The sequence below is a fragment of the Arachis stenosperma genome, chromosome 2 (assembly GCF_014773155.1).
Source record: "Arachis stenosperma cultivar V10309 chromosome 2, arast.V10309.gnm1.PFL2, whole genome shotgun sequence".
Classification (NCBI taxonomy): Eukaryota; Viridiplantae; Streptophyta; class Magnoliopsida; order Fabales; family Fabaceae; genus Arachis; species Arachis stenosperma.
In genome coordinates this window covers 99221269-99241975 of record NC_080378.1, presented here as the reverse complement: position 1 = coordinate 99241975, position 20707 = coordinate 99221269, and the positions used below count along the sequence as shown (strand labels likewise).

Here is a 20707-nt window from a genome sequence, read left to right as displayed (position 1 = left end):
AAATTCAAATCTGAACACATGGAAGACGATCCAATCGTCCCTATCAGTTAGATGGAGTCGCGCATATTGTTGGTGCTGTCCATGAAGAGATTAGTAAACAAAAATTTTGTTTTTATTTTAAATTAGTAATCTTAGTAATGTTAACATGCTTCTTGTAGTAGTTGTTTGTAGTCGTTAGTAGAATTAGAAAATTATTTTTTTTTTCAATATAAGTGCTAGTTATAAGTAGTGAGCTATTAGGTGGTTAGATTTTGAGAACTTGATAAAATGGTACCTAAAATGTTAGCTAGGATTGTATGCTATGTTAGATTTCTTAAGTTATTATTTTTATATTCAGCAAGATTTAGTTTAGGATTAGGGTTCAATATGACCCAACTGTGGCAGACATGATGCTGATTAAGTACTGCGAATTTTTTTGGTAATATTAAGGATAAATTTTGTTTAGAGTAGTTACGTAGTTAAGCCCATTTAATTTTAACATTTTCTACTTTTGATTGAATGTGTGAGATTATATGTTTAGATTAAGTTTTATTTTTAATTTGATTTGGGTCATGCTTGATTCAGCATTTTGTATTGGCTCCTATAAACGATTTTTTTCATGGTTATTGTAAACGATTTGTTAAAAATTAGGGATTGCAATCCCGCCTTGTGCATGCAGCAACCCATTGGCTAGTGGTAAACCCTTAAATGGAGCTCAGTACCGCGACAGATTAGTCCTTGACCTGCCAGGTTGGGGGATACCGTGGGAAACCAAAAAAAAAATTAGGGATTGCAATATTTAGCATTTTCAGAATTTTATTAATTGCACAATGTTTTGTTACAGTTGTGATAAATAATTTTCTATCGTTGTCCAGCTCCATCGATGTATCATCAGTATGAGAAGGCAACACAATATGACATTGGATGACAGGATCGTGCCGTACTTGCAGATGGTCTGTTTATACCATCTTGCAAGGCTGAACGAGACTTGGTTTAGATTGGATGAGCCATTGGTGAGTGCATTTGTCGAGAAATGGTGTCCAGAGACACATACTTTTCACATGCCGTTCGGAGAGTGTACGATCACGCTGCAGGACATATCGTACCAATTAGGGCTCCCAATCGATAGTCAGTATATTAGCGGATGCCTCATGAACTTTGAGCGGCATATCGAGGGTGGCCGCCCAGCGTGGGCATGATTTGAGGAGCTGTTTGGTGTTTTGCCTCCTGCGAACTGCATTGACAAGTTTACGGTGAAGTGCACTTGAATGCAGGAGACATTTAGTGAGCTGCCGCAGGAGGCAGACGATGAGATGATTAGGAGGTATGCCCGGACGTATATCATGATGCTCTTACTGATGCAGCTATTTGATGATAAGTCTGGTACACGACTTCACATTCATTGGCTACCCTACTTCGCCAAACTAGAGGACATGGGTTGGTATAGCTGGGGGTCTGCTACTCTCTCATGGTTATACCGGTGCATGTGTCGTGTGGCAAACAGGAATGTCGTCAAGTTAGCTAGTCCATTGTAGCTCCTGCAGTCATGGATCTTCTGGAGGTTTCATGGTTTCCGGCCGGATGGATTTGATGTCTTTCATTGGCCCCTTGGTGTCAATGTACTTGCTTTTGGGTTATGCAATATTTCTTAAATAAGTTATCTGCTTATTTCCTTCTTGATAAAATGATTTGGTTTTCAGATGGTCAGGTTATCATCCGACGTTGGGCAACAAGGGGCCTCGAGTCACGCATTGGAGGCTTAGGATAGATTTACTTCAGCCTGGGGATGCGAGTATTTGAGGTTTTAGTTTGTTCATCGCTTAATTAGGGTTTGCACTGTTTACTATTTATGACTACTAACGATAAGTACTTCTGTTAACAGTTCTTATGGATGGCATATAGCTTGCCTGATGTCATTCAGGTAGTCCACCCCGAGATATTGGAGCCACGACATATGGTGTTGTGGAGGACTGTGACAGCTTTGATCTATTTTACTGTCATAGAGTGGTATCAGGGAATTGGGTGCTGCCGCAGCTTGGTAGCATACAGCATCAACCACGTGCCGCACTAGACATAGATTTCTTGATGTCAAAGGATGTCAAAGGTGGAGATCAGTGGTTTCCTTATATGTTACAGAGTTGGCACATTCATTGGGCCAACAGGACCAGCATGTGTTACAGTTTGATGTTTTTTCAGACCCCGGACCTTCACATGCGTACTTGGAGTGGTGGCATGAACACGGCAGGAGATTCTTGTCGCATGAGCTCCTCCTCGGTGACCCCAGGGTAGATGCGATTCCAGCGAGGCAATGCAGCGAGGTCCCGAACATATTCCTGATATGGACCAAGTGCCTGATGTCCCAGACAGATGTCGTGTTGAATGGAGACATCGTGTTGGGACAAGTTCAAGTCATCATGAGTGGAGATGGAGATGGCTCGATGATGCCATCGAGGCATTGGAGGGGAGGGGTCGTGGACGGCGAGGGGAAAGAGGTCGCGGCCGTAGAGGAGCTAGAGGTGGTGGTCGAGGTAGAGTCTGACGTGGAGGAAGAGGTAGAGAGGATGACACCGGTAGCGGTGAGGATGACGGTGGTGACGAAAGTGGTTACTGGGGCCACAATGGTAGAGGTGATGGTGGTCAGGGTGGGAGTAGCAGATTTGGTGGTCGCGGTCATGCTGGAGGAGGTAAGGGCCAAGCAGCTGGAGGTGAGACAGGTGGGCAGAGAGATGTTTATGGTTGCGGTGATGTGTATGGAAGAGCTGAGTCAGGTGAGGATTTGGTCGGACGAGGATTTGGTGGATATTTCGTCGGGGTTCCTACCAGTGATGTGGCGATACACGAGAGTCAGATGTACATTAGCCCAGGTCAGATACTATTGAACTTGCTTGGCAATGAGAGCCTTGACGTAGAGTTCGGTGGGTCACGATTCCTTGACGAGATCAGCATGATTATGTCGGAGGATGAGTTGTCCAGATGTAGATCCCTGTGGATCCAAATTTGCATTGGGTGGCACACCCCCCTTGGCATTCGCAGCACCCACTCCAGCACAGCCCGGTCCATCCACATCACAAGAGCGCAGATCGGACGAGATGGAGCAGGCCAGAGACGGAGACGAGGACGGGCTCCCTCTGGCCCAGAGAGGACAACGAATCAGGCGCTCCGACACTGCTTCACCGGATCATATCTCTTCTGAGGAGTTTTTGTTATGTATTTCGGTTTATGTTATGTATTTCAGTTTTTGTTATGTATTCCATGTTGTTATGTTATGTATTCACTCTGTTTTTCTTTATGTTATGCATTTCACAATATACAATCAAGCTATTTTATAACATGAGTCCATAATGCGTAGTATAGCAACATTAGAATAAACCACACAAGAGTAGCGGTCATTAAAATGAACCACACAAGGAACACTAACTTTAAAATAAACCATACAACGGAGACAAACATTGAACTAAATCATTCAATGGATAATAACACTAAAATAAACTAACATGAGTCTGAAAAGCAAAACAATACAATAAATAACCGCAAACTTACACATTAATGGCGGATGCAAAACCAATGTTCACTCCTCCCTGGAGACACCTCCTACATATGTGACCGAGCTGTCTGTAAAGTCTGCATCTTTTGGGCCTATTCAGGTTAGATTTGTCCATGGTAGTTTAGATTCTGATAGTCTTGGAACGCCTTTCAAACACATGTCTCTTAGTAAGATCAGATATGACGATCGAAGCATCATAAGATGGTCAAATTTATCCAGCCAACTGTAATTTAAAAGTCTTAAAAAATTTTCAAAAACTCCTACGCATCTAAAATTCATACAATGTTAGAAAACTAATATTTATTATTAATATTAATCGATACGGCTAATATTTTATTTTTATATTATAAAAGTTTAATATTTAAATTTAAAATGGATCAAATATTAGTAAAAAAAAAAAAAATATTCATGTGGCACAACAAAGCCATTACGGTCTCTTTCCCAGGTGAAGCTCTTTGCTGGACACAACCTAGTACGGTAACAATAATAAAAGCTTACTCTCCAAGTTAATAAACGCTTTTGACATTGTGTCAAATTCTTGATAATACCCTAGTATAGTATGAATTATTTATAAGTTATTCACGCTAAATCATTAACTTAGACATTAGAGTCCTTAAAAATTTTCCAAGTTAGCTAAAGTCTCATTCACATATAAAATCATAAATATCTCTATCTAGCTATCTTAACTACTATGATTTTATTATTTCTCCAAATTAATTCATCAAAAGCTAAACAACACGAATAGATAAAATATTTTTGTATCAATATATTAAAATTATTATTAATTTATTTAAAAGAAAATCAATTACCTTGGCAATGAATGCAATAGTGTGCTATAGACGTGTGCGAATCTAATCCATGGATTCATTCCACTAATATTTGCCGAGGTCATTATATCCAATTATGTTGTCCAAACTATATACGTTTGGGTAATAATTGTCCATAATAACACAACCATTTGCACCAAAATTTCGTTACACAGGTCTAACAGGTATATCTTTAGGAGATAAATGTCATTCCATGAATAAATAATATTATAAGATAAAGTCTATTTTTTTCTTAAAATTTGTCAAAAATTTTAAAAATATTTTTAAATTTTATTTTATTTTAATTATTTTAAAATTTTTTAATTTGTATAAAATATATCATTGACAGCTAATTTAAAAAAAAATTAATTTAATAATAATTTTATAAAAATAATTTTTAACACAAATAAACTAGACATAATTATTATGTATTATTATTAAATTAGTCCTAAAATTTCTAAAAATTTAATTGTTATGGATATATTTAATGTCAGAAATATTTGGTAATAAAAAAAATTAGTCAAAATTTACTTTATTTAGTATTATTAGTTATAATAATTAATGAATATTAAATAAAACAAGTTCTAGTTTTTTTTGTCTCCCTAACAATAAAATTTAGAGGTATTTTAAAACGCGTGTGTAGGTGTAGTTCGAATACCATGATTCGAATTAGTATGTGTGCGTGTGTGTATAATTCGAATGAAGGTGATTCGAATTATATGTAAATAGAGTTCGAATTGAGTTGGTTCGAACTACATATATAAACGTGCATTGATAGATTCATGAACCAGATATTGGTTTGCCAGATTTGTAAAAAAAATTTCTTACTTTGACTTATTTGAGTTTTTTGCCCAATATTATATGTATATCTCTATTGTGTCGTTTTATCTTTTATTTTCTATTAATAAAAAGTACAAATACTATACTTAAGTTTAAATTTATACTTTATTTAATAAATAAATTATAAATTAGTGTTATGTTTCGTATTATAATATATTATGTGCACAGGTAGCATAATTTTAATAGAACAACAATACCAATTGAAAAAAAAAAACAGAAAAGAGAATCGTTTGCATAAGTCCATGCCTAAATGTGTAACATAAGATGAGTTAAAAAAAAATTAAAAAGAAAAAGGAAGAAAAGCATAAGAAACATCATCATTACAACAGGAAAACATGATGAAAAAGAATAATCTCATTCAGAACTCTTTACCCCACAGACATATATACATCACATTCATAAATCAAAGGCTTTAATTTTTATTTTGCAAATAAAAATGAAAAAACAAAATGCAGGGATAGGGAAGGAATGATAGGCCACTTTAAACAAAGCCTCCAACTTGGCCCCAACATGTCTGTGATAGACTTATTTCAACATTTTTGCCATCTTCCTTTGCATTATTTTGCACCAACGTTTATTTCATAATGACATCATCATGAAAATAAAACAAGTATTTTTCATAATATCCATATATGTTGGAAGCAAATCTTCCAATGCATGTGTAACGTATAAATAGATAATAATCTAACTTTTGCCACGCTAATTACGCTCCTAAATGATCCCAAAGCGAACGGTTCTAACTCTATAGTGAAATTTTAATAGAAATATTCATAAACTTATCTTGAGTTAGTCGAGTGATTAGCTCACTCATTCGCTTAAAAAAATGTCAAAATTTAAATTTTGTTTTGTGTATATAATAATTCATTAGTCAAAGACTGACTTTTAAATAAAAATCAGATCCATAGATAAATTAATCTTTGATCTATTAAATTAAGAAATACTGTGGACAATCAAAAGAATAAAAAACTTCATGCAATTACCTTTCAAAAAAAAATTATGCAAATAATTTAATAAACTCATATCGTTCGTATTTCTTCCTATTCTAATCTTCATTATTTGAAATTATTCATGGTGCTCCAATAAACTTGGAAGAGTTAGCTAGCTCATTATAAGCACAAAATTTTCCCAACATAGTTTTTTTTTCCTCCCACAAATCATATAAATATATGTTAAAAATAAATTAAATCACATATATATTTATACATAAATATATTGATAGATAATTTTAATAACTGATTTTAATATACAAATAATATTTTTGTATTCTTTATATTGGTTTTTGACGGAGATATATCTTATCAAATAATTAGGTCATATGTAGTGTATTATGCGTGGTCCTTAATTTTGGCATGTGAAGAAATTTATCATGGGTGGTATAAAATCCTAATCTTCCCATGAACCAGACACGAGTTCGCACCTATCAACATCATATCCTTGATGAGAGGTACATAATTCTACAAGAATTTGAGAGAAGGAATCCCAATAGGGTGTGATTGGAATTGTCAAGAACTAGATTTGATTTTATTTGTTACTTAGCTATCTCAAAATTAGATAAAAACAATTATAATCGATTATATTTAGAAATTCAACTGTGATTGAATCGCTGTGTTAGACAATGGCCTAATAGTAGTAGCGGATTGTTTAATTGATTATACTACAGAGTCAATATTTTTAGTCTAAAAAAATAAAAAGTTAGTTAGTGTTAATTCAAATTTAAGGCAAAATTAATGAAAAAATATTGATCACTTAATTTTTTTTAATTTAATATAACTAAAAAACAAGAGATAAGAATATATAAAATTATAAATTCAAATGATCAATTAAAATCTCAATAAACCACCATAAAAATTTGCAAATCGATTCAGTTCTTATTTTCTATGATTTATTCTAAAACAAAATATTTATTTAGAATTTAATTTCCAAATGCACCCATAGAAATTGTAAAAAATTTGTTTTATATGTTTACTATACTTCCCAATGAGAACGATTGAATTTTAATTGTGCACAAAGGTAATAAATGATTAAGAAAAATAAATCAAAATAATATAGATATAGTTTATAAAATAATTATTCTCGTAATATAATTTATATTTTTATTGTTTTATTACTCTCTTTTCTCGTTAATAGTAAGTGTATGATTATAAAAGAAATTAATATATCTGAATTTTTTAATATAAAATTATCTATTAAAAAAATAATATTTTTAAATTGAGCAATTATCTTCGATAGAAAGTAATAGTAGGGCAAGACAAAAGGGCAATGGCGCAAATAAGAGAACTTGATGGAGACATCTAGTGATCTAGGGCTACATGTATATAGTATAGGGATTTCCTACTATATATAGATATAGTATAGCTATTAATTTAAAGGGTAATGTTACACTAATAAGTTTTTTATTAATTAAGTTTAATTAAGTTAATTTTATATTAAAAAAATTATTTTTATTATTTATTCACTTAAATTTTATTGTTCAATTTAACTGAATTTTTTTTTTGGTGACTCAATTTAACTGAATTTGCTTTATGAAAGAAATTGTACTGTAATATTTTTTTAATTTAAAATTAATAATAGCAACATTGTTTGTCCACTCCAAAGTTCATACCGTGAAAAGGGCAGTTAGATTTTCTTTTCTACAAAAAAAAAAAAAAAATAATAATAAAAGATAAACAAAGGGTTAAGAGATAAGAATGAGATAGGCGGTGAACCTAAATTTTTAATTTTGTATTCAAATTGCATGAATGAATTGGAAAGAAGAAAAGATGGTCTTTTCTTGTTCTTTCCGCCACTTTTTCTTTTCATTGAGAAAGTGCAGAGGCTGATGAACAAACTACTTACATGAAAGAGTGTTTCCACATGAAAGAATATAAGCTATACCATGTAGATTAAGGAAGGAAGCTAGATTAATCTAGAAGCAACCTCTAACATTGGAGAACTAATTCATCAAACTGTATTTTATATCGTGTAATTAAACTGTGCTAATTATATAGTGTAGCTGAGTAGGGGATTTACAACACCACCACATTATTCTTAAAGCAGCTTTATGATAAGGGAAAAATTTGAATTAATCGAATTTTTAGGATGGTACAAGTAGAACAAAAAAAAAAGGTTATGCTTCAAGCCAATTAATATTCTCAATTAATAATATATTTCGATTTGGTAAAAATAAGTTATCACATAAATTTTTTTTGTTGTCCACGATATTCTAATCCGACAAGTTAAGAATTAATTCGTTGCGAATCTGAGCTCAATTGAAAGGTCTGCTGCTAGCCTCAACCTTTACTTAAGCGAATGAGTGAGCTGACCATTCGACTAACCTAAATTGGTTAGTTATTATATAATTATTGTTTAAATTTAGTTTGGATAGATTAATAGTGTAATTTTTGATACTGTTGTCTAATCCTGTAATAACACATAAATTAATAGTCATTTTTCTCTCATTATGTGAAAGGTAATTCAAATTCTAAAACCTAGTTTGTGTATAGTTAGTGCATACTAATTATTTTAATTTTTTTCCCCTGTAAACAAAATAGTAAAAGACTGAACTTCATCAATTTTTATTCTTGTTGGTCGACCTTTATTGGTATGATCTCTTAACCTTTTACTAAAATTTATAAAATGTGATCCATGTCTTAATAAAAAGGTGGGAGAAGAGAAAAGGGTAAGTTGTGATCTTAGAATGCAATGAGAGATTGACTAAATCAGACAATCATTCAACTTAAAGGTAAACATCATAAGGGATCCACCCATGCATGTTAAATTGAAATGTACGATATACATGATAGATAGAGGATTAGTGTGATGTTGTGTCAAAACCCTCACTAGTCTAACTCAGAAATTTAAAGGGGAACTAAGATTTATATTTTTCGGGTAAGATTCAAAATCAGAAATTATCTTGATTAAACTGCTAGTGTTTTCTTTTCTCTTGGGTACGATCACAAATTATCTTAGAAAGAATTGTGGAAAAGTAATTTAATCTTCAAAATATTTGTGATATGAATTACACCGCAAAAGACTAGACTAGGTTTTTGGCTTTTGCTTTTGTACATGAGAGACTAGAAAAGAAAAATCCAAAGTCCAATTTGATCCATGTGATTTGTGAAAACTAAGATTTAATCTGACTCACTTTACAATGTTAGTGAATTTCCGATGGGGACCAGATAAAACGTTTTTTCTTGGTTGATTTTTGGGGTAAAAAGGAATGTACATATAAATGGAAAAACATCGAGAAAATATGTATTGATTATAAATATCTATTCCGTTAAAAGGAAGCTCAAAAACTTACCAGGGGAGTCTTTTCAGTATTAGATTACACTACAAGATTAAGGGCAAAATCCCATTATCTCATACTTTTGTATTCTTTAACTATCTCTTAACCAGACCTAAATTTAATTTTGCTGAACGAGTACTTCCGCATCAATGATCTGCTTTAAGCCTTTAACTAGTTCTTGACTGAATACCACTTTAGCACCAAGGCATATACCATGAAAATATCACTCTCAATATGGCACAGAAGTCAATCACGGTTGGGAAACCTCCTGAATCCTGATACAAGGTAATTATCACTAATCAATATTCCTTGAAAATGATGGCAATGGCACTGAGCCTTGTGGGCGAAGGATGACGAGAACCCCAAACATCCCAAGCATAGGGAAGACAAGAAGCCACTTCAACAGTTTATAGTAGTGCATATGGAATGTCAGCGAGAAATCATCAGAGAAATATATTCCATTCCTGTCAACCATCTCAACCAATACCATTCCTGTGGTCCTTACTGCCACAGTTGGAAGCTTAATCCGATATTTACCGGGTTGAGCATATATCTGGTTCTGCTTTATCGTTCGCTCACCTTGGTAATTACCGGGAACTAGTAACGATACCTGATCAATTTACACAATATGAAAGCAAGAGATGAAATGAGTGCTTGCCAGAGAAACAGTAATCTAAAGGAATAGAATAATATGGTTGAGAACTTACAGTGACATTGTAGGGTCCTTGATGCCCAGATGGGTATCTGTAATTATCTACAATCTCAATTTCCACCCAAAAGTTCTTGCCTTCTTCATCGCGAAATGCTCTAGAAGGATGAGTAACATAGATACCTTCACGACCATACCGAGTTGCAACATTATTTCTTCCTTGATGAGGCAACCTCCAAGCCTGAAATATGGTATAAAGCAAATGAGTAACAAAAACAAAAGTGTCAAGGATCAAATCTGAAAATTCAACTATATCCTGCCTTGAGAGGATGATGAGGCGATGGTGTTGAGAAGCAAAAGACATTGCCGTTCATTGTTGTAACAATTAAATCAAGGTCATCCCCACCATCTACATTGTCTGCCAAGACCATGCTATATCTGCAACAGTAGATTAGTCATATTGGACTATTGGTTAACTTCAGGAAAACATGATAGAAAGGAAATCCATGACACGTGTTGAAGAATCTCTTACGAGGTTTCACCAATATCAACAACATCAGCACAGCCAGTAGGCCCATCAATGAGGTACAAATAACCATCAAATGATGTAGTAACAATAGTCAATCCCTTCTTTTTCTCCTTGGGTTTACTTAAATCAATTAGAAGAACTTGATTCATCACTCTCCCATGTGTTTGATATGGATACCTCCCAATAGATCCCCCATCCTTGCCATCAAGAACATGAATCTTCCCAGATAGTGTTGCCACAACAAGCTCAGTATGGCCATCCCCATCGACATCACCTATAGTTGGACCCTTAAGAAAATAAAATCAAGTGAAATTGTGAGTTCAAATTTGAGGGGAATGCATTGCATAACTTGTACCTACAATTAGTTTAGTATTTTTACATTAACTATAGGAAACCGATTCCCCGACTAAACTTGAAGGACTAAGACAGAACCAATGGTATTTTAACAGTCCTGCTTTGTTCTCCTGTTGTTTCTAGTCTTTTAAAGTAACCCAACATCCAATAGCACTATCTAAATATAAAATTTGCTACAAAGAAATTCAACCAAATATTTTGGAACTAGATTACAATTTTAAGGCCTGTTTGGTCTGTATTTTCATTATCTTTTCTATTTTCATTGTTTACTGTTTTCGGGATTATGTGAAGAAAATATGATTGAATTGTTTTCACTTTTCTTTGCCCACAAATCTTGAAAACAAAAAATGTTAAAAATGAAAATGTAAACCAAACAATCCTTACCTTTTCTAGTATTCCTTAAATATTGTAAAAACTGAAAATGCAGTCTACATTCTTTTATAGGTATCCCATCAACTCAGAATTCAAAAATCCTATGCTGATATTGCTTTCCCCATAGCTAACACTTCTTTATTAATATCACACAGTGCACATAATCATGATATATTCACTAACGTGCTGAGGAGGGTTGAGAATTTGATATTGATTGACATACTAAGTCAAGTTACCTGTGGAATAAGACTCTTCAGATGTTTTTCCCATATCAAACTACCTTTTGGAGTCCATACAGCGACATTTCCATGTATATCAGCAGTAACTAGCTCAATTTTCCCATCATCATTAATGTCAGCTGCAACAACAGCCCCTTGAATCTCGGCCATTTCTAGAGGGAACTTCTCTCTAATCTTACCTATTTGAGAGAGAGAGAGATTAAGGGGAAAAAAAACTATTAGAATTGATCTGGACAAGATATAAACATATGAAATAAAAATCACTCAATTCCAAAGAATGTTGAACATAAATAAGAAAACTGCCACATGAATAGCAATATTTAGAATAGTCCAGAAATTACCATGATGATCCAGCACATAGAATAGTCCATAAGAAGTCCCAACAAGAATGTCCAGATTTCCATCACCATCTAAATCTACAACAGTTGGAGAAGAATATATGTATGCTCGGAAGTTTGAAGTATCAGTACTAAGATCGAGTTCTGCAGTCCACTTAACTTGTTTTGTATCCAGATTAAAAACAACAATACCACCAGCAACATATTTCCCAATGTCAATATCACCCAGTTCTTTCAAGTGCTCCTGGTTGTCATAATACCTGTCAGCTTAAAAGGTGGCAAATTACTGACAGACTAGTAAATTAGCAGCCCCTTCCAGGTGCAAATTTTATTTAAGCAAGAAAGCTTATAGAGCAATTATCTCATTCTAAGTTAAACTCTAATACTTCCTAAATAATAAAGAATTGTGACGTGTGTACTTGAAAGTTGGAAGATGACAAAAAATATAGCCAGAAACCAATTTGTGTAATTGAATTCTAGACACATGATAGTAAAGACAGACTCACTCATGATCAAAGAAATAAGAAACAGCAACAATCATTTCCGATACACCATCATTGTCAATATCAGCAATGACCTGGCAAAGACAATAGAATGAATAAATTGAAGAGCCATTATATAGTAGGTACTTTCGCAGATGAAGAATTAATAAATTTCATATTATACACAAGGCAAACCAGGAACTCACAGGAGTGCACAAGATATGTGAGTCAACATTCACATAATCCTCTAATTTCTCATGATTAACTTCAGTCCATTCTTCGTCACCCCACATTGATTCATCAACATAATCATCATAATCATAGTTATATTCATCAGCCAGTTCATCGCTGTTGCGAAATAGCTCAAAAGATGAATCAGCATCTGCTTCCAGGCCTTCATCATTCTCGACAGTTGCAGCATGGTTACCCTCATTACCCTCTTTGGATTCAGAGCCACCTAGCTCTTCTCCTTTGGAATTAACCTCCAGCAGGCGTCTCTTTGTGCTAGTTTGGTTATCTGTTTTAGCAGCTTCCACTGACCCAGCACCCACGGAGGAATTATCAGCATTTCCTGGCATCTTAATACCAGCATTCACAGAGGAATTATCAGCATTTCCTGGCACCTGAATACCAGCATTCGCAGAGGAATTATCAGCATTTGATGGCATCTGAATACCAGCATTCACAGACGAATTATCAGCATTTGCCGGCATCTGAACACCAGCATTCCCAGAGGAATTACCAGCTGTTTTTGGCATCTTACTATTCTCTTCTACTTGAGCTCCATTTGTTTGCTTTACAGGCTCTGGATTAGACACACTGGGTGTTTCATGGTGGTTTTCCGTTGATGTGGCAGCTGAAGAGTTGACTTTGTGCTTCCCATTAGTTTCTACAAGCAAAATCATTATCCACAGACCACAGATAAATTATATCCCAAATTCTATTTAAAATTTCACTATCACATAGAGGGCAACAGTATACAAAATGGTAGAATCATCTGCTCAAAGCTACTCATTAGAAAAGAAAAATCAAGAGCTGTAACCCATATGCAACAATTATCAAAGTAGTGAAAATGGGAAAAAAATAAAAATAAAAAATAAATAAAACTTACGAGCCATAGAATTAAATATAGTGGCTTCTTCAGCAAGTTGATCATCATGAACATCTGGATGAGATCGATCAACTGGGTCAGCATTCAAACCCACATACCAATTTTTCGCCACTTTCCTACGTGGGACCACCAGCTTATCTGACATCATATAGCCAGAAACCCTACAATATATAGCTTATTAAAATCTTTTTAAAATTCACAAATAAGAGAAGTTTAGGGGAAAAAAAGCCACCTGAAAAACAGCACTTCACCATTGTAGGTTGCCAAAGCTATTTCTCTCACCCCATCTTTGTCAATGTCATATAGTAGAGGACTAGAATGCACAGTTGATTGGTGGAAAGCAGGCCAGCCTACAAAGGAATTGAGAAGACTAGTTCAGACCAAAAAATTCACATCTACCACAATAGGGATAAGGTGTGACCTTAAGCATTTGTGATTGGTTCGACTAGTCTGAAATGCACATTTGCATCAGTCCTCTTTACCACCAACTACCAAGAGCAATTCTGCCAATGTGGCTATGTTATGCTATTTTTTTCCCTCGAAGCCTTACATAGCCTTTTGAAGCTGGGTGAGAGGGGAGGCTGTGTTACACAGCCAATATAAAACTAATTACAAACCTCCATGACAAGAATCGACAATACAACTTTACTAATGGCATGTCAATACCAGAATGTAGCACGGTCTATTTAGAGGAGTCTCTTTCTAATATGCCAAGGGGCTGGAAAGCTTTGATCTTTTGCTGTATTGCTTGTTTATCCCATTACTTATTGTCATGAGGAAATCTTATACTCTAATCTCTGTCTCATTTTAATAAGTTCTCATTTTTATCAGACAGAAAAGAAACCTATGCATATAAATATAATATGTAGCATGGTGTGTAGCTGGAATTGTTAAATGGATAAACCACTATGTGTGCTCCCAGAAGTGACACAAAATAGGGTAAGGACCACCAAGGTTGCCATAAGCTAGACTCACTCAAAAGTCAAAACATCTCTTTCTGAGTCCTTCTCTTTGATCATACTTATAGACACTTATAGATATTGATCTAACTCTATATTCCTATGGCAAAACAAAGACTAACTTGGACTCTTTAAAAACAATGCTCTTCCATATAAGGAGGCTAAATCCGTGTTAACGTCGAGCCTACCTCCAACATTATCGAATAGAAGCAAACTTAATTTACCTAAGAGAAAACTAATATGAATATCATCATTTGTATCATATCACTAATAAATCTTCCAAGCTCAAGCATATCATTCACCCCATCTTCATAAAAAATTAGCCCTTCTACTCAAGGGTAGCTTAATACCTAAAGTTAGAATGCCAAGTTTCATTCTGAGTAAGCTTCCCCACCATATATGTACCTCCTCCTTCAAATCAAACATCGTGTCTCTATTTATACCTCCTTCTCTAGATTGTAATTGAATTTAAAAGTTAAAAATTCACAAGTCACTAACTGATGCTAAGCTTATCATGACAAAGAAAACAGCCAAGAATAATTTACCTGGCATTTTGTCACCATCTGAACCTTCCAGAACTTCAAGGTAGTGTACAAAGGATGGAACCACAATCTCAAGCTTCCCATCGCTGCCCATAAAAATACGAGAAAGAAAAAAGCACATCGTCATACAAGTAAAAGTCCCAACAATAAGCTAAGTAAGAACACAGCTACAGAACACAACAAAATCTAGACATTTTGTGAATCAAACCTGTCCACACACACTAGAATTCACTGACCAAATACCAAAAAAGAGTAGCAATTTTCCGAACAACAAATTTACCTGTTAATATCAGAAATCAATGGGGTCGCATATATACTAGAACTAACTTCCGTTTGCCATCTCAGCTCCAAATTCTTAGGGCATTTCGAATTCACCAACGCATCCTCATCTCTATTCCAAGGGAAAAAAAGAGTCAAATTAAAAGGGACAAAATTGTGAAATCAAAGTCTAATTCATGAAATCATGGAAATGAAGAAGCAATGAGTCAATCAGAGAGCAAAAATTGGGGGCAAATCGTACATTTCGGGGTATCCGAGAGCGTCTTCGGAGGCTTCGCGCTCCCGAAAGGCATTCTTCTCAGAATCCTCAGAGAGGACGAAAGTGAAGAACGTGCAGAGAACGATGCAGAGCAGCACAAAAGGCTTCTTCGGCAATGAGGGGTTCATATGATCTATTCTGGTATCGGCTCCAGCAGATTATTCTCGACTGAAAACGAAATGAAACGAAACCAATCCAATTGAAAATCTGAAATGAAATGATAAACCCTAACTAGCTCATGAGTGGGAGATGTAGCAGCAGGGTGGAAGAAGATTAGAAGAGAGTGCGAAGAGTTGAGGTTGAGAGCATAGTTATCAGAACCAAATCGGTGATCGACCCGGTCAGGTTACTGGGTCACTGGGTCACTGGTTCAATCGGTGAGTCACTGATCGAACCGGTCAACTCGGTATAATTAAATAATTGTATTAAATTTAATTATTTTTTTATTATAAATAATTTTATTTTATTTTTATAAAAATAATTATTATTTTCAAATTTTAATACTTTATTAATTAGTTTATATTTATTTTATTATTATGTTATTATAGGTAAAAACTCACATACAATTGTTTTCATGTGAAGTTGATATTTAAGAATCATGAGATGATTTGACAAGTTTGACTAAATATCATCTAACAATTTCCAACTATCAACTTTATATAAAAATAACTACATGTGAGTCTTTATCTATTATTATATAATTTATTAAAAAAGTCACAAAAGAAATATAATTTATTAAAAAAATAATATTAATAGATATCATATAATCATGAGAAAAATAAATTGTGATTAATAAAATTTTTTTATTTATCTTTTTAATTTGTATATATTTAATAAAATTTATAGTTAAATAAAATATAATTGATTTAAAATTAAGTGATTTTATAATTAAAATAAATTGAATATAAATAAAATAAAAGATTGCTATAATATATTATAATTTGTCCATAAATTTACAAAAGATATTGCAGCTGGGTGGTGGAATCATTCTCGTTGCATTCTAAACTCCAGGGTTCGAAACCCATGGTAGCCATTTTGGAAAAATTTTCAAAATTCATAAGCCACAACACTTGGCAAGACATGGAGCATATGGAGTACGGTGGAACGCAGGTGCGCCGATGCGTCATAAGTTTCCCTTCAACTGCCACCCACACGGTTCGCTTCGGTCCGGTTTTCACCGGATTTGACCGGTTTTCATCGGTTCATACCGGTTCTTTGTTTTGAACGGTCCTAAACTTGGACCGGACCGGTATGAGGTCCGATTCACCGGTTTTCCGGTCGAACCGGCCGGTCCGGTCCGGTTTTGACAACTATGGTTGAGAGTTAGTGTTTACACATTTTCAATGGGTGTCTTTTATGTGCTGGTGTCTTTCAGTAGGTGTCTTTTTTATTTTTGGTTAAATTATGCTGATTATCTCTATATTTTTAAATGGATCCTGCTAGGGAGACAATGGACTATTTATATAATATGTACAATGGATCAATGGGCTATTGAATTATAAAATAAACATCTCATATACTATCTAGAATAACCATCCGAGTACAAGGATAATAAACATCTTCTCGAAAAATTAAACTAATTTTCGGGTTCACCAAGGATTGAACTCTTGACCTTTCGGATCTAGCACTTTAATACCATGTCATGATACCACTCATCTCAAATGAGAAAATGTAACACTAATAATTATATTTCTAATACTCCATAAACCTTCATTGTACACATTGTATAAATATTTCATTGGCTCCTCATACTTTCCCTTTTTAAATGGATCTTTATATTTTAAAACTTTGTAATTAGTTTTTAAAGAGAATTAAAATTTATAATTTAATCTTCGTCGTTCAAAAAGTGTTTGATTTAATAGAATATTCTCAGCATATACTAAAAATATTCTGTTAAAATAAAAAATATGCTGAGAATATTCTATTAAATCAAACACTTTTTTAACGACGAGAACTAAATTATAAATTTTAATTCTTTTAGGGACCTAATTATAAGTTCTTAAAGTGTAGAGACCAATTTATAATTTTACTGAAAATATAGAGACTAATTGTATAATTTAACTTTTATTTTTTTTAATCTTAATATACATTAAAAATAAGTTATTTATATAAAATATATGATACAATTTTATTAGTTTATTAGATAACTAATAAGGGATACAACTAACTAACAAATTTTGTTTTTAACTTTTTTTTAGAAAAATTATGAATAAGCAAATAAAAGTCAAGAGTAGTTTTCAACACAAAGAGAGGAGAGAGCGATGAGGGGTGAGCGGGACCTAGAGAGAAAAAAACACGATGAGAAAGCCAACAATGCCGGTGAAAGTAATAAGGAAAAAAATATGGGGATGGGCATTAGGGATTAAAGAGGATTTGAAAGGGTTTAGAGTACCGTTTAGGGACAAGGTAGTGGGAGGTTTTAACCTAAAACTTTTTATGGTGGATGACGCAGGAGGACAGGGTGGTTCAGATCCTCCTCGTGTGAGTTTCACCGATGAAGGGTGCACGGACATTGTCAAAACCTTATGATGCCTCCATTGTTATTAAGGTCATGCAAAGGCACGTTAGCTACACTGCGATGATACACAGGATGTCGTGCTCGTGGTGGATATGAGATCAAAGACATCGGGTATGGCTATTTTTTAGTGAAGAGCGATTCGCTCGAGGAAAGGGAGAAGATTTTGTGGGGGGGGGGTCTTGGAAGTTAGGAGACCATTATCTGGCTGTTAAGCCATGGACGACATCTTCCACCTTTGTGAGGAGGCATTTAGTTCGACTTTAGTATAAGTACGTATCTCCAAGTTAAACATATGGTATTATCATGAGAGAACTATGAAGAGAATTGCATCGGTGACAGAAATTCCTATGAAGATCAATTTGGCAATAAAGAAAGCGAAATGTGAAAAATTTACACGTATCTATGTGCCAATTGACTTGGGTCGTGTGCTAGTATCAGAGATGATTACTAATAATCATAAATATCAGGTTGAATATGAGAATCTGAATCTCTTATGTGATTGTTGCAAGTGCTTCGGACATGATCGTATATCTTGTCCGAAAGTTACAAGTGGGTCATAGATCTCAAATAAAGGTCATGATTCTCAATCGGTGGTGGTGATTCAGGCCAGAAAAGAGAAAATAGAAAAAAGTATTTGAAAATCAAAATGAGAAAGAGAAAATCTCAGAAGTAGATTCGAAAAATCAATTTGTTTTTGGAAAGGAAGAAAATATGGAAGTGGGTAGTGTTGAAAAGATGAAATTTTTGCATAGGACGTTGCATGGGAATAAAATGGCGAAAGCGGATTCAACGCATGAGAAATTGCATGAGATTAATGAAGAAATGAATGCTAATAATGATGATGGGTGGACTCAAGTGTTTCGAAAAAAAAAAAAAGAGATGGTAGGATTGGGAGAGCATAATACACATAGTGGACCACAATATAGAAATCCTAATAGAAATAAGGCAAAAATTCCTACGAATTTTCATATTGGAAAATATGTCAAGGCTAGCCCAAATTACTTGAAGTTAGGAGGCACGATTTTTTCATAGAGGCCCATAATAGATATTCATATGAAGGAAGGGACAAAGTCATCAAAGGGAGGAGTGGCTTTTTTAACACATCGAATGTTGTTACGCAAAAAAAGAGAGTGAAACCAAATTCTTAACAAAACTCGCCTTCTGAGAGAAATAGAACAAGCTCAAGACAGAAAGGCATTATGGAACAAGAGAAAAATGAGGCTAAAACGGTAGAAGTGCAAGGTGCGGTGGAGGCTTGATCTGAGTCTAGGAGTTGATTCTCTTTCTTTATCTTATTTTTTATGAATTTTTCGGAATTTAATATTTTGTCATGAAATGTTAGAAGGGACTTCAAATAAGATGACCCGTGTTCATTGTAAAGAGTTAATTCGTAAATTTCATCCATTTTTGTTGTTCTTAAAACTCATGTTGCTTTTGATAAAATGAATAATTTTTGGAATAATTTGGGTTACAAAAGAGTTGGTGTGACTGAGGCCACGGGACATAGTGGTCGAATATGGGTCTTTTTTTAAATTCTTTTGATAAGATTTGGGTTTTAGAGGTGGTGGATCAATGTGTGACTGTTGAGATTAGTATGAATACCAATATTTAAGTTTGTAGTGCATTGTATGATAACTCTCACCAGAATTAGAGGCATGATTTTTAGGAGCATCTTTTTCTTATGTCAGCTAGGCTTTCTTGTTCCTGGATTGTTATGGGAAATTTTAATGAGATTTTGTTGGCAAACGAAGTTAAAGGGAGTGTTTTTAATTTGTCTAGAGCAGAGACTTTTGTATCTACTTTAGATTTGTGTGGCTTGGCGGAGATGGGATCTATTGGCAGAAATTTTACTTAGTATAGGCGGGTGAGAGAAAATGTTGACATTTTAAAGAAATTTGATAGAGTTGTTATTAATAGAGAGTAGAGCTTGCTTTTTCTAGAATCTTATACTTAGATTTTGAAAAGATCTGAAAAATGACTCTGAAGAAGATAAAGAATCTGATCGCAACTTTCAAACTTGTATAATGGCTAATCACATTCAAGATGATGAGGTACCCTATTTTAAACCCACTAATGATAAATTTCACCAAATAATTGACAATCTCAATAAAAAAATTAAAAAAAAATTGAATAAATGTTATGAACTTGAATATAAAAATAACATTTTGAAGGCTGAAAATGTTTACCTTAAAAAAAATTAAGAGAAGTCAAAAATACTGTTGATCTTATTGAAGAAAACAAATGACTTAAAATTGAAATTAAAACTTTTAAAGGAAATCATTTTGTTACTGCATTTTTGGACAGCATAGAAGAAAATAAAAGGTTGTATAAAGTAATCAAAAGTCTGAATTAAGACACAGCAAAATTTGTCTAAAGTTTTGAAAATTTGGACAAACTATTAGCTAGTCATAGCCTCTTTTTGCAAATGCTGGCTTGAGGTATCATGACAAATCTAAAATTATTTTTGAAAAATCAGCAAGCAAAAATTTGTCATACATGCAATCGATTTGATCATTTACCTATTCAATACTTCATCTTTGAAAGAAAGATTAATAATAAAATCTACAATGTGATTACCAAATACAATGCTATTGGACAACTAAAAAGGTCTAACATTAAATGATCCAAAATGATTTGGAT

General features: G+C 33.9%; 1 protein-coding gene across 1 annotated transcript; it reads right to left on the bottom strand.

Moving 5' to 3' along the window:
* Positions 1-9390: 9390 nt before the first annotated feature.
* On the bottom strand, positions 9391-15816 carry LOC130961285 (protein DEFECTIVE IN EXINE FORMATION 1). The gene is made up of 13 exons (XM_057887064.1): positions 15532-15816; positions 15292-15402; positions 15015-15097; positions 13743-13860; positions 13511-13671; positions 12606-13288; positions 12424-12494; positions 11921-12177; positions 11577-11758; positions 10618-10901; positions 10406-10523; positions 10144-10326; positions 9391-10046 (listed from the first exon to the last, which is right to left on the bottom strand). Exons 1-13 carry the CDS (start codon positions 15675-15677, stop codon positions 9732-9734), a joined length of 2712 nt encoding a protein of 903 aa, XP_057743047.1. The 5' UTR covers positions 15678-15816; the 3' UTR covers positions 9391-9731.
* Between the last annotated feature and the right edge of the window lie 4891 nt (positions 15817-20707).